Source organism: Mus pahari, chromosome 3 (assembly GCF_900095145.1).
Source record: "Mus pahari chromosome 3, PAHARI_EIJ_v1.1, whole genome shotgun sequence".
In the NCBI taxonomy this organism is placed as follows: domain Eukaryota; kingdom Metazoa; phylum Chordata; class Mammalia; order Rodentia; family Muridae; genus Mus; species Mus pahari.
Window position 1 is genome coordinate 111866573 of NC_034592.1, and position 13310 is coordinate 111879882.

General features: G+C 43.4%; 1 protein-coding gene across 1 annotated transcript in view; it reads right to left on the reverse strand.

The window, feature by feature from the left end:
- Positions 1–6146, reverse strand: part of Anapc1 (anaphase promoting complex subunit 1) — a 78369-nt gene extending 72223 nt beyond the window's left edge. The window contains exons 1-3 of the mRNA XM_021192780.2: positions 5930–6146; positions 4595–4831; positions 3063–3224 (exon numbers count right to left, since the gene is read on the reverse strand). Coding sequence (XP_021048439.1) covers positions 3063–3224; positions 4595–4807 — 375 coding nt within the window. The 5' untranslated portion in view covers positions 4808–4831; positions 5930–6146. The remainder of the gene's footprint in view (positions 1–3062; positions 3225–4594; positions 4832–5929) is intronic.
- Positions 6147–13310: the final 7164 nt, after the last annotated feature.

Sequence of the window (13310 nt, forward strand, 5' to 3'; positions counted from 1 at the left end):
TGGAACTCACTCTGTAGACCAGGCTGGCCTTGAACTCAGAAATTCACCTGCCTCTGCCTCCCAAGTGCTGGGATTAAAGGCGTGCGCCACCACGCCCGGCTTACAATTAAATCTTAAGAGAAAGGAAAACAAAATAATCAAAAGACTGGGTTGACACAAGTCTTGCAGTTACAGCTCAAACATCAACTCAGGCTGTGCAAACCCTGCATCTGACAAAAGCAAGGACTGTGGGAGAGCTTAAGTGACTCAGCAGATCTCAGGCTCTACACTCACATTGAAGCAATGTTTAGAAAACAGTTTCCTGAGGTTAGAGCCGGCCCCAGAGCAAGCAGGGGCCAGAAGAAGCAGGAAAAAGGGAGGGAGGAAAAAGGAAAGAAAAAAAAATACAGTTTCCCCTATTAATGCCACTAAATTAAACACTTAAAGTGATGTAGAGCATAAATTTTATGTTGTGTGTATGGTCTGCCACAATCCTAAAAATATTTAAATGCTACCTAATAATTTTAACTTAAAAACTAAAGATGCTCTCTTTTTCTTTGCTTTTGAGAGAAGGTCTCACTATGCATGCCTGCCTAGCCTGGAATTCAATCTGTAGACAAACTGAGACATTCGACCACCTCTGCCTCCCAAGTACTGAGATGAAAGGTGTCCACCACCCCGCCCAGCTGAAGATGTTTTGTTAAGAACTTACAAAACTACCAGCCTTCAGAGAAAAAATAATACTCTAATATCACCTAACAGTGAATCATTCTTTTAACTTTCCCACCACCCTCCCCCTCCCAAAGTCTTTTTTTTAACCTAGTTTTTTTAGAACCAGAGTTCATTTAACAAGGTTCAAAACTATTGCATTTGTCCTGGCATTTGCAACACTACATGCCTGCAATCACAGCGCTACAGAGACTGAGGCCAGGGGGTTTCTCATTTAAGGACAGCCTAAGATCTACATAGTATAACTCTGTCCAAGAAATAAAGGAATTTGGTGATGTCATGTTAGTGTCTGCCATCCAGAACAGTTCTTACTTTTCGTCCTCCCTGCCTCACTTTTTAAGAGACCACAATGTAAACATTCCCAAATTACGGATTTCTCTAGTTGTTCACTTCACTATTTTTTGTTTTTTCTGTTAAACTCTTGATCACAGAAATGTTCAAATACACACACAAAGGAAACACAATTTATCCCTATCCACGGCTTCCATAATGATCAGCCTTCACCCATTCTTTTGGTTTTTTTTTTCTGAGACAGGGTTTCTCTGTGTAGACTTGACTGCGTAGTCCTAGAACTTGCTCTGTGGACAAAGCTCACCTTGAACTCAGAGATCTACCTGCCTCTGCCTCCCAAGTGCTAGAAGTACAGGCGTTCACCACCTCTGGCCAGCTAGCTTTATTCATTCATTCAGTCAGTTAGTAATTCATTCATTCATTTTGAATCAAGGTATCTCTACAGAGCCCACGTTGTCCTGTAAATGGCTATGCCCAGGCTGGTCTCAAATGCACAGAGATCTGCCTGGCTCTGCCTCCTAAGTACCAGGATTGAAGGAGTACACAGCCACACCCAGCCTCTATTCTTTATGATTGCATTTATTATTTATTTTGTATGTACCATAGCACACTTATGGCGGTCAGAGGACAACCTGCAGGAAGGAGTCAGTTCGCTCTGTCCAGAACATGGGTCCTGTGGATTAAACTCAGGCTGTCAGGCTTAGCAGTGAGTGCCTCTATCAGCTTAACCATCTTTCTGGACACAGCCTTCACTGAGTAACATCCAAGCCATTCCTCAAATCTCATGCTACTTTGAAATTTGCACTCCTAGATCTCAAGTTTACTATAAACTGAATTCTAGATCTAAATATTCACATTAAATATTTCTCAAAAGAAAATATAGTAGAAATCACATTTTTTTCCTGTATTACAACTAGCTAGAGGTACATAAAAGTTAAGCTGAACCCAATCATTTGGTTACTAGAAATAAAAAAGAATTCTGAAGAGTTTCTTTACACTTAGCAAGTAATACCTGCTGTCATGCATTATCCTTTTCTGCATCTGTGTTAACAACCATTACAACCACGCCTAAACTGATTAGCACACTAGAAACTACAAAATGATTTCTGCTTCTACCATTTCTTTTACATTTATAGGTTGGTACTCTTCAATAAGAGTTTCCTTCATCAAACAGTGATAAATTACTTATCTTCCTGAAATAGTAAGTGCTTAATTTCTTCTACCAATTTTCAGAAAATGATCACAACAACTACTACAATAGTAGCAACTCAGGCTGAGTTTCCTTTCACTGTGAATCCAATACTTCTTATGTATTCAATATCTGGAAATGAATTATAGTAATCATGTGTTTTAAGGTATTTTTAATCTCACATAATTTCTGTCGATAACAAATTTTAAGTTTCACAACTAGTGTTAAAATAGTATTATTTGCAATGCTGTATGTGTGTGTCTGTATAAAAGTGCTTGCCTAGCATATAAAAGGGACTAAACAAAAAAAAAAAAAAAGAAGAAGAAGAAGAAGGGAGAAGGGAGAAGGGAGAAGAAGAGGAGGAGGAGGAGCCAGGCACTTGGGAGGCAGAGGCAGGTGGATTTCTGAGTTCAAGGCCAGCCTGGTCTACAGAGTGAGTTCCAGAACAGCCAGGGCTATACAAAAAAACCCTGTCTCAAAAAACCAAAAGAAAAAGGAAAAAAGAAAAAAAGTGTATCGCTAGCAAAGGATAACATGAAGAATGTGATAAGTGGGCTGGAAAGATGACTCAGGCATTAAAAGGTTAGGCTCATAACCAAAAATATAAGAATGTGATAAGCCAGACACGGTGATACATGCCTGTCATATTCAGAGGCTGGGGCAGGGGGATCTCAAATACCAGGCCAGCCTGGGCTACAGAGACACTGTCATGATGGATAAAATGAAAACCTTACTTTCCTGCCAGACATAATGTACAACCAGCTGCTACAATTGTTACACTGTTGTTGTCATTTGTTATCACTTTAAAACTCAAAACTTCTTTCCCAAACAGCTATATTAACAGTTGATCGCTGTGCAAACTCAGTGAACTCACCTGCTGGACAGTGCTGTCCACTGTGAACGCTTTGTACACTGCCAGTGCCTGGCTTTTACTCCCTTTGCTCCAGATAACCATGTTCCCAGCCACATAGAGCTCTTCATCGTAGTCAGCTGCATCTCCAATCTCGCTCACACCTTTTCTTAACTGCCAGCTTTCCTTAAAAATTAACACACAGGACATGCTCAGCACTTCTCTTTCAGTAGTCCCGAAGCAAGATCGCCTGTGAACTAAAACTCAACCCAAGACTAACTCCTAAAAGGATTGCAATACATGGTGAGCACAATGAGTGAGTTAGCAAAGTGGGTACATTACATCAGGGGACTCCTGAGATAACTTAGGAGAGGTAGAAGAGATGGCTTAGTGGTTAAGAGCACTGGCTGCTCTTCTAGAAAACTGGGGTTTGATTCTCAGCACCTACACAACTGTCTGTAACTTCAGTCCCAAGAGATCTGAAGCCAGGTGTGGTGGCACAAGCCTTTAATCCCAGCACTTGGGAGTCAGAGGCAGGCGGATTTCTGAGTTCAAGGCCAGCCTGGTCTACAGAGTGAGTTCCAGGACAGCCAGGGCTGTAGAGAGAAACCCTGCCTCGAAAAAAACAAAAAACAAAAAAANNAAAAAAAAAAGAGAGAGACCTGAGTCCTCTTCTAGTCCATATGGGCACTGCACACACATGGTGCAGAGACATATAAGCAGGCAGTTGTTTTTGTTTTTGTTTTTTTTTAACTGACTTAAAAATTCTCTATAGGAAGTACTTTATTTTATACTTCTAGGTTCCTAGTATTGCTCTGCCAATAACACAGGCACACAAAAAGTATATCTCACATATAGAATATAAGATAAAACCCATGCTTGAAGGGAAAACTAAAAGTAGGTATTAAATGTATATAGAAGGCAGAAAATAGACAGGTGCACATGGGACTCAATGGGGGGGGGGGACTTCCTTGCTTCACAGCTGCAAATACACTCATCTTCTTCCCCTTGTACCACACATAAGATGAATAGAAGCTAAAAAGTTTCTGATTTCTATCTATGTACATTCCAAGAGATTTAATTTCAAAGGCATATACGAAGACTAGGTAAAGCAGAAGAAGAGAGGTTGCAGCTCAGTGGTAGCTCAAACCTCCACGGTCAGTCTGGGCTACTGACTAAGGTCCACCTCAAAATAAAAAGTACTACTATGCTAAAACAATGTTATGTGACATCAACACTCTTCTAGAAACATGTGTTGCAGGTACCATTTCTAACCTCCGGTATCTAGTCACCAAAGAGTATAAAACCTGATTATCCACATTTGAAGTGAGGATAAAGTTTAAAACAAGCCATGATTGAAGTATGCAACTCTCATTACAAGTTACACAGCATGCCTACGTAGGTAGCACCGTATTTCAGCACTGACTGAAATGACCAAACATTAGCTTTTAACCAAGTGCCAATATACACTTATTTCTCACATGCATATAGGTAGCTTTATATTAGTACATTATTCATTCTAAATTTCCAAAGTATGATGAGAATCTTAATGAAACCTTCTGTTTCTCATGGATTGTAACCTCCTGAAGAGATCCCACCAGGCCAGCTGCACCATCAGAAGACCATAACTCAGAAGCTGGCTGCAATTGACGGAGCTGGAGGTTCAGAGCATTAGGGTGGTGCTTGCAGTGGTCTCGGCCAAAAGGAACGAATTCCTGCAAATCCCCGGCTGCAATCATCGTTGCCCTTTCTTCAGAGAAGTTCGACATGGGTTCCAAATATCAACATTATTTCTGTGTGAATCCAAACACATTCCTATCAGTCTTCTAGTCAAAACTAAGTTATTACTACAAAGACCTGGATAGAGCTATGTCGGAAACATGCGGATCCACCGCACAGACATTTAGACACATGGTACGTAAAGATATCTAACATTCAAACATTCTGTGGCATAGTATGTGCAGATTTTCTCTCTGAGGAGACCTCTACAACAGCATTTGTTAGCAGCTCTATAACCGCCAGTGTTTGAAATGGCACTTAGGAATAACAACTGCTAACTAAATTTGACTTGAAGCTCTCATCTAAAGTCTTGTTGGCATCATTTTTTTTTTAACAATCTGAAACCCTCTATCTAGTTTATACGAAGCCCTCTATAGCTACAAAATCTTCCTTGCTGTGACTTAAACGTCATCCCTGAGATGATTACGTCCCAAAAACGGGCCCAAGTTTCTTTTTCACTTCCTAGAAATAAAATCAATATTGAGAACAGAACTTGAAACAGAACCACATATGCCTTATAAAAAGTAGGGAAAAAAATCCAAAATGTGACTGGCCTTTCCAAATTCTATTCAACAAAGGAGTCAACATTAAAGAACTTGCAACTTTACCCGACTTTTCCTTAAGCAAACATGCAATGTCATTCCCTTATAGCTTAAAACGAACCTACAGGCTAACTGCTTACAGCATCATTTTCGCAGTTCGATGTCTTTTAACCCAAAGATATCATACTTAATACTTTTACAGTTCTCCAAATGTTGTTAAACGTGTTATTCGTTACAGGCCACATAAAAGCACTGAGTTGACATGCTAGAAATAAAACTGTCATTACTGGTTACTAGGAACATATGCAAACAGCGGGACCCTGAGTTGTGTCCCAACACAAAAGGGCTTTCCGTGCTTTTGAGTGAACCTTGCCACGGCGTAGCGGCCCCGAGCATCGGCTCAGGGCGCGTCGGGTCAACCCAGAAAGCCCAGTCTGAGACTGGGGTCCCTCTCACCCCAGCAGGAGCTCAAGGCCAGCCCCGGGGCGCTCAGCCCTTGAGGCATCCGGTGCAGCGAAACTCCAACACCGAGTCACAGCGATGCGCCACCCGGCCCGGTCCGGCCCGCACCTGAGTGACTCGGGACGCGTCAGGCGCTTGCGAGCCCCGGCTGCTCCCCGGAGGCACAGGGGCCACGAAGGCCCGAGAGCAGCGACAGGACCGTCACGATGGCTCCTCGCCGTCCCAGCTTCTCATCCCTTTTCCCTCCCGGATGCCGGAGGAAGAATGGGCGGCAGCGGGACTCCAGAGACTTGCGAAGAACTCAAATGGAAGGATCCATCTTGGATTTCCCGACCTGCCTCGCGCCAGGGCGGAGCCAGGCGGGGACGCGCGGCAGCGGAGAGGACCTAGCGCCTGCGCAGTTGAAAAAGGTGTCTGTGCGAGTGCCTACAGCGGGGGCGGTCACTTAACCACCGTACCTCTTTAACAAACCATATCTCTAAGATCCTGAACTACCTTCTCAATTGAGCTAAGTTAGGTCATTTTTTCCAGCTGGTTGAGTTTCCTTCTCATCTCAAAAGGGGATGTGTGCCGGCCCGCTGAGGAATGGGAGCGGAAGGGAGGCCGCTCATTTTCTCAGGGATGCATGGAAAAATTCTCTACCCGGAAATCGCACACCCCCACCCAAGATGGGCTTTAGTCCGTTAACTGTTCGTCATCTCTAAGTTTAAAAGAAAAAACAAAAAAAAAAAACAAAAAAAAATGGTGAGGCCTATCATTACCTAAAGAATAAAGATTACCAGTCTATTTCTTTGCCCCCAAATTCAGTGTGTTGGAATTTGGTAACTTCACTGTAATTGTCTATTGTGATACACACTTTTATATTTTAGTTCACTCTCATCCCTTTTCTTGGAATACCGTCCTTCAGAGCTTGAGGTTGCACTCCAACAGGAAGGATTGCTCTTAGAACTTGGTGAGTGGAATGCCTGCTTAGCTGAAATTCGCTTGCCTGGATAATGAAAAACACTCAAGTTAACACTCATGTTCCACATGCTCTGCTCCGACCTCTTGATTCCTTCCCACAAAACCTCACCATCCTACGAAGGCCTTTTTATCACCCTCAAGGCTATCTGGAAGAGCAAACAGAAGAAAACCCAACAAAGAGGACACTTACGTTGCCTGTCCGTCTCATTGCTTCTATTCACCCTCTCTACTTCTTGCCCCATCACACAGTCTGTCTACAACCCCATCAACCCTACCAGGAGTCACTTGGAGTAGGATACCCCACTCTCCACTGTGTTCTGAGCAACCAAGCCATTGTAATACTCCTTGAGTCTGTGATCTCTTCTGCCACTGCCAGCCTTGGATGAGGGAGGTGGGGATTACCCTCTGAAGAGGCCATACTTAGAAACCCAAACCGGTAGGGAGCAAACTGGTCAGTGAGTGAAAACAAGGACATGACCACTCCTAGATATGGTTGAGGAGGTTTTTATTGTAGATATGAGGGAGAGAACAGCCAGAGGTTCCTGGAAGAGTCTGGACTGAACACAGGCAGCAGAATAGACCAGGCCAGGAGAGGATTGGGAGGAAAAGGGAACAAGAGAGAAAGAAAAGAGAGAAGCCCAAGCAAACCAAAAGAGATCCAAGAGCAAAGCCAAGAGGACCAAGGGAATGAAAACCAAGAGAGAAGCTGGAAATCAAGACAACCTGTGGCCAAAATGGCTGGCTGGATTATATAAGGGGGAGTGGGGAGGTTGAGGGAAGGGAGGCTAACTGTGGAGCTGGAGAGGTTTAGGATTGGGTGGGGGTGAGAAGTGCTGAGAGGAGCCAGGCACTAGTGACTCTGGAAAAGCCTGGTGGCCAGCGTTTGTTTTGATATGTTAATAGGCACCTCAGTTAACCTTTTGTCCTGAATTCCTTTGGGACCTAACAGCCAATAGGAACAAGGCAGGAAGGAGACACTTATAAGTTGTCCTTTTTTCTCTCTCTCTTTCCTGTAGACAGTTCTACTGAATTTTTGACTGCACAACCTGTCAGGAAATAACACTGCACGACTGAGTGGGCACATCCATCTGTCTGCAAGTTGGTGGCATTCGGTTGTAAAGTGCAGCCAGTGCAATGTTCTGTCTTCTTTACCCACCCTTGTCCTCTTTTCTTCATCCTATCTCCAGACAGGGCTAACCACCAGAGCTCTTCATGCTTGGGTCGCATAGCTCACTGTCAAAGTCAAAAAGGGGTCATGTCAACTGACATTGGTGGACATTTGTTTTCCTGAGCAAATCTCTTAGGGTGCCTCTTTGTGGTTTCAGCCTATATGACAGCAAGACCTACTCTGATGGCCCCTCTCTAACACATTTATCTTAGTTAGCTCCCTATTGCTGTGATAAAATGACCAATGACAACTTATAGACCAAAAGGTTCATTTTATCTTACCTTATTCAGGAAGTCAGCGCAGGAACTCAAGGCAGGAACCTCAGGGCAGGAACTGAAGCAGAGACCAGAGGAGTGTGATGTAATGGTTTGCTCCCCAGGGCTTGTTGAGCCTGCTTTTTATAAAATACCCATTGAGTCCATTTAGTGCCGTTTGCATGTGCATGGATGTGCATGGATATGCCTGAATATGCATGGATGTGGGACCACCTACTGGCTCATGGCTAGCCTCTCAGGGGATGTAACCCTGGAGAAAACTGACCTTCAAGAAAAAGTGTTGGGAGAGATAGGGGAGAACTTGGAGAGAAGGACGGGGTAGAATTGATCAAAACACATTATATGCAAGTATGAATATAAACAAATCTTTTAAAAATAAAAAATGCTTCTTTCTGGGATGAGAGTCTTTTCTACTTTATTCTATTTATTCGTCTTCATTTATTTGCATATGTGGTGTGTATGTGGCTGTGTGAGTGGGAGGTGGGGCTTACAGGACGGGTGGCTCTCATGTGGAGGCCAGAGTTCTATTATGGGTGCTGGGAACCTAGCTTGGTTTTCAAAGAGCATCAAGCTTACTTAACTGCTGAGCCATCTGTCCAGTCCTTAATAGTAGCTTCTTCACACAATGTGCAGGCTCGTGTGTATACACACACACACACACACACACACACACACATTGTTACATACACACTGTCACACACTCAACACACACACTTTCACATACTCATACACACTCTCACATACACACACGTATACACACACATTCTTACATAAATACTGTCACACACACTCAACACACACACTTTCACATACACACTCACACACTCACATATACTGAAGTGGAAATTTCTGGTTTCTTTGGAAACTCAGTTGTGTCCTGTGATGTTTTCCCTGAAGCTGTCTTGTGAGAGGATATTTTGCTGAAGCAGACATGTGAGAGGGTGTGTGATGTTTTGCTACAGTGGATGCTTGAGAGGGCATGTGGTATTCACTGGTCTTCACTTCATAGAGAGAAGAATGTCTGACACTTCTCATGGTATTCCAGCTGAATCTAGACACGTGGGCTGACTCCTGACGATTTGCTGCCTGAACCCTGTGGGTGTCCAAAGCATCGTGGATGCTAATTCTTCTCCCCATGAATGCTCTAACCTGCTTTAGTATTTGCTTTATCAGCTAACCATGATGATCTGAAAGATGTTTGTGTGAGTGAGATGTATAGGTGACCAGAGGTCAGCTTGGGTGTCATGCCTTATCTGCGATTCATACTGTGTGTTGAGACAGGCTCTCTTTAGGACTTGGGGATGGCTGCTTAGCTAGGCTGGCTGGCCAGTCACCTCTATGGATCTTCCTGCCTCTGTGTTCCTGGTGCTGGGGGTTACAAGCATGAGCCACCATGCCTGACTTTTTAAGTGAGTGCTGAGGCCCAAACCTGGGTCTTCATGTTTGTACAACAAGCATTTTAACCAACTGAGCCATCTCCAAAGTCTTTGATCTCAGACTATTAAAGATTTATTTATTTATTTATTTATTTAATGTATATGAGTACACTGTAGCTGTCTTCAGACACACCAGAAGAGGGCACTAGATCCCATTACAGATGGTTGTGAGCCAGTAGGAATTGAACTCAGGACCTCTGGAAGAGCAGTCAGTGCTCTTAACTGCTGAGCCATCTCTCCAGCCCCCAATATGAGACTTTTAAAAACACTAAGCCGGGAATGGTGGCACATGCCTTTAATCCCAGCACTCGGGAGGCAGAGGCAGACAGATTTCTGAGTTCGAGGCCAGCCTGGTCTACAGAGTGAGTTCCAGGACAGCCAGGGCTATACAGAGAAACCCTGTCTCAAAAAAACAAACAAACAAACAAACAAACACTATCTAACATCACCTCCACCACCACCACACACACAGATTTCACAGCCTAGTATTTCCAGTCTGTTTTTTAGCACATGCTATGAAGTATGATATATGATGCAGTCAGCACACACCAACCATTGCAAAAACTTGGCCTTCTACAGTACAACTGTGTTTAGTGAAGTAACACATTGTATCATACATCTCTCTCCTTCTTTCTCTTTCTCTCTCTCTCTTCTTTCTTTTTTTCTTTCCGTCTTTATTCCTTTGTTTGTTTGGTTCTTTCTTTTTTCTTTGAGGTGTTTGTTAATTGTGTGTACAGAGACCTGATATGTGTGAGCAGGAACAGTTGCCTTAAGCCAGACAAGGGAGAATATCAAGGGTGTCCTAGAGATGCAGTCACAGATGTTTGTGAAGTGGGGTCTGGGAACCAAACTAGGGTCACAGGCAGCGTATACTCTCAACTGCTGGGCCGTTGCACTGGTCCTCCCCTCCACATTTAGCCGTGTGACAGATTTATTTACATCACTGAACAAGAGAATTTTCACTTTGCTTTCAGTTTCATGAAATCGTACAACACCCACCTCGTTTTGCAAGAGCGAACTGTAATGCTCAGGCACTTGCATTTCTCATGCTCTTCCTAGGACACCAGAAGAACTCTCACATGGGGTGGGGTCATGGGGAGCACCCCTGTAACCCCAGCTTTTAGGGAGTGGAAGCAGGAGGATTTGAAGTTTAAAGTCGTTGCCAACATTGCCTAGTGAGTTTGAGGCTAGCCTGGGCTACGTGAGACTCTGTTTTATAGATAAACACACACACACAAATTTCAAAACAAGTAATTAAATCTAAAATAAATAACTAAAAGGATTCTTTTTTATATCCACAACACCGAGGTTCCCAAGAAACTATACATACTAACAGTTTCATGCATATGTTGTTCAGTACAGTAAAATACAGCTTTCCCTGATACCATATCATTTCAAATAGGATGGGGCTGGGAGGGTTACTACTAGTAAACTTTTCAGGCTATATGATGGATTATCGAGCAGAAGCGGGAATGGGGAGGCCAATACTCTACAAAAGAAAATACCTTTGTTGCATTATCATGTTCGCTGATCTGAGCACAGCCCTTTACTTGTGATAGTTCTCTTTCAACAACTGCAGGAGCCACTGTGCTGGAAGGAATCCTTCCAGGAGGCTTGGAATTAGCCTGAGAAGCTTTGCTAAAGCCCCTGTATGGCACTGAGCCCCAGCCAAGGGGCATGAAGCACACTCATTTATAATGTTGCTTTTTAATCATAGGTCTGAGGAGGATGGGGAGAGCCATACCAGCTTGTCTGCATCGTTAACTGAAAATGGTGAGGGAGATAATTTGCACCTGGACTCTGGTTGAGGCTGAAGTTGCCTGAGGGAAATGCCTGTGGAGGCAGTAAACAGAAAGATCCCGATGAGCCTCTATGTTAGAATTCCTGGGTTCAAGTATGCCTTGCATCTAACAGTGATTCAAGATAGGGCGTATCTGGTCAGTTCTTTACAGAAGACACCTCACCTCGCTGGATCTCTTACCCCAGATAACCTTTGATTGTGGCGCACATTCTTTTGTTGCTCCTTTGGTGATAGACAGGCAGGAATGTGAGGGTGGGTGGTATGAGACAGGAAAAGAAAACCCGGATGCAGCTACTAGAGGACTAGAGTGTGAGTTCTGGGTAGAGGAGAGTCAGAGAAGTCCAGGCTTCAACCAGAGTGGTCCAGGCCTTAACTGGCCTTAGGCTCCATGAGCTAGAAGCTCCCTCTTGGGAGGAGCTATGCATTGTCTCAGCAGTGTTTCGTACCCATCACTGATACCTGAAATTAGGCAGGTAATAATAGTCCACAGCTTCCAAAGGAACCAATGAGATGTTGAAAATTAAACCTTCTTTAAGAGCTACTTAACAGTTACACAACTGCAGCTTTCCTTGTGTTCACTTCAGTTCCTGTGCTGGCTAGTTTTACGTCAGCTTGACACGAGCTATTGTCATTTGAGGAGAGAGGACCTCAACTGAGAAAATCCCTCCATAAGATCAGACTGTCAAGCACATGCAGCATTTTCTTTATCAGGGATTGATGAGGCCCAGCCTGTGACAGGTAATGCTATCCCTGGGCTGGTGGTCCTTGGTTCTATAAGGAAGCAGGCTGAGCAAGTCAGAGAGCAAGCCAGTCAGCAGCACCCTCCATGGCCTCTGCATCAGCTCCTGTCTCCAGGGCCCCACCCTGTTTGAGTTCCTGTTCTGACATCCTTCCATGGTGAAGAGTGATGTGGAAATGTAAGTCAAATAAACCCTTCCCTCCCCAAGTTGCTTTAGTCATGGTGCCTCATCGCAGCAATAGTAACCCTAACTAAGACAGTTCCAAATGGATTCTATTAGCATAAAACTACTTCAAGAACATGTCATTTCTATTTCCAGTGGGGTACCGAAATCACCAAGAGTGATGTCATGGGTAAAGTGAAAGAAGTAGCTATAGTGCATGGAATGAAACTGTCTATGGCTGAGGAGAGACCTAGACAAATGTAGCAATCAGAGCTGATGGACTCTTATTAATTAATTGTCTAGTGTGTCATTAGCATATATTAATTATATACAGGGCTGGAGAGATGGCTCAGCGGTTAAGAGCACTGACCACTCTTCAGGAAGTCCTGAGTTCAAATCCCAGCAACCACATGGTGACTCACAATGCAACCATCTGTAATGAGATCTGATGCCCTCTTCCGGTGTGTCTGAAGACAACTACAATGTACTTATAATAAATAAATAAATAAATAAATAAATATTTAAAAAGAATTATATACAATAATGGCTTTATTATGAGCACATTACACATCTACAGAATATATTTTCATCACAGTCAATTTCTGTTATCTTCTTTTATTTGTTTTGTTTTTCAAGTTAGGGTTTCTCTGTGTAGCCCTGGCTGTCCTGGAACTCATTCTGTAGACCAGGCTGACCTCAAATTCAGAAATTTGCCTGCCTCTGCCTCCCAAGTGCTGGATTAAAGGCATGTACCACCACTGCCCCGGCTTCTGTTATCCTCTTTTATCCCCTTGGAATTATCTCTTGACCCTAAATTTTTTTTTAGTAATTTTTTTTTAAAGATTTATTTATTTTATGTATATGAGTGCTCTATCTGCATGTATACATACATACCAGAAGAGGTCATCAGATCACATTACAGATGGTTGTGAGCCACTATGTGA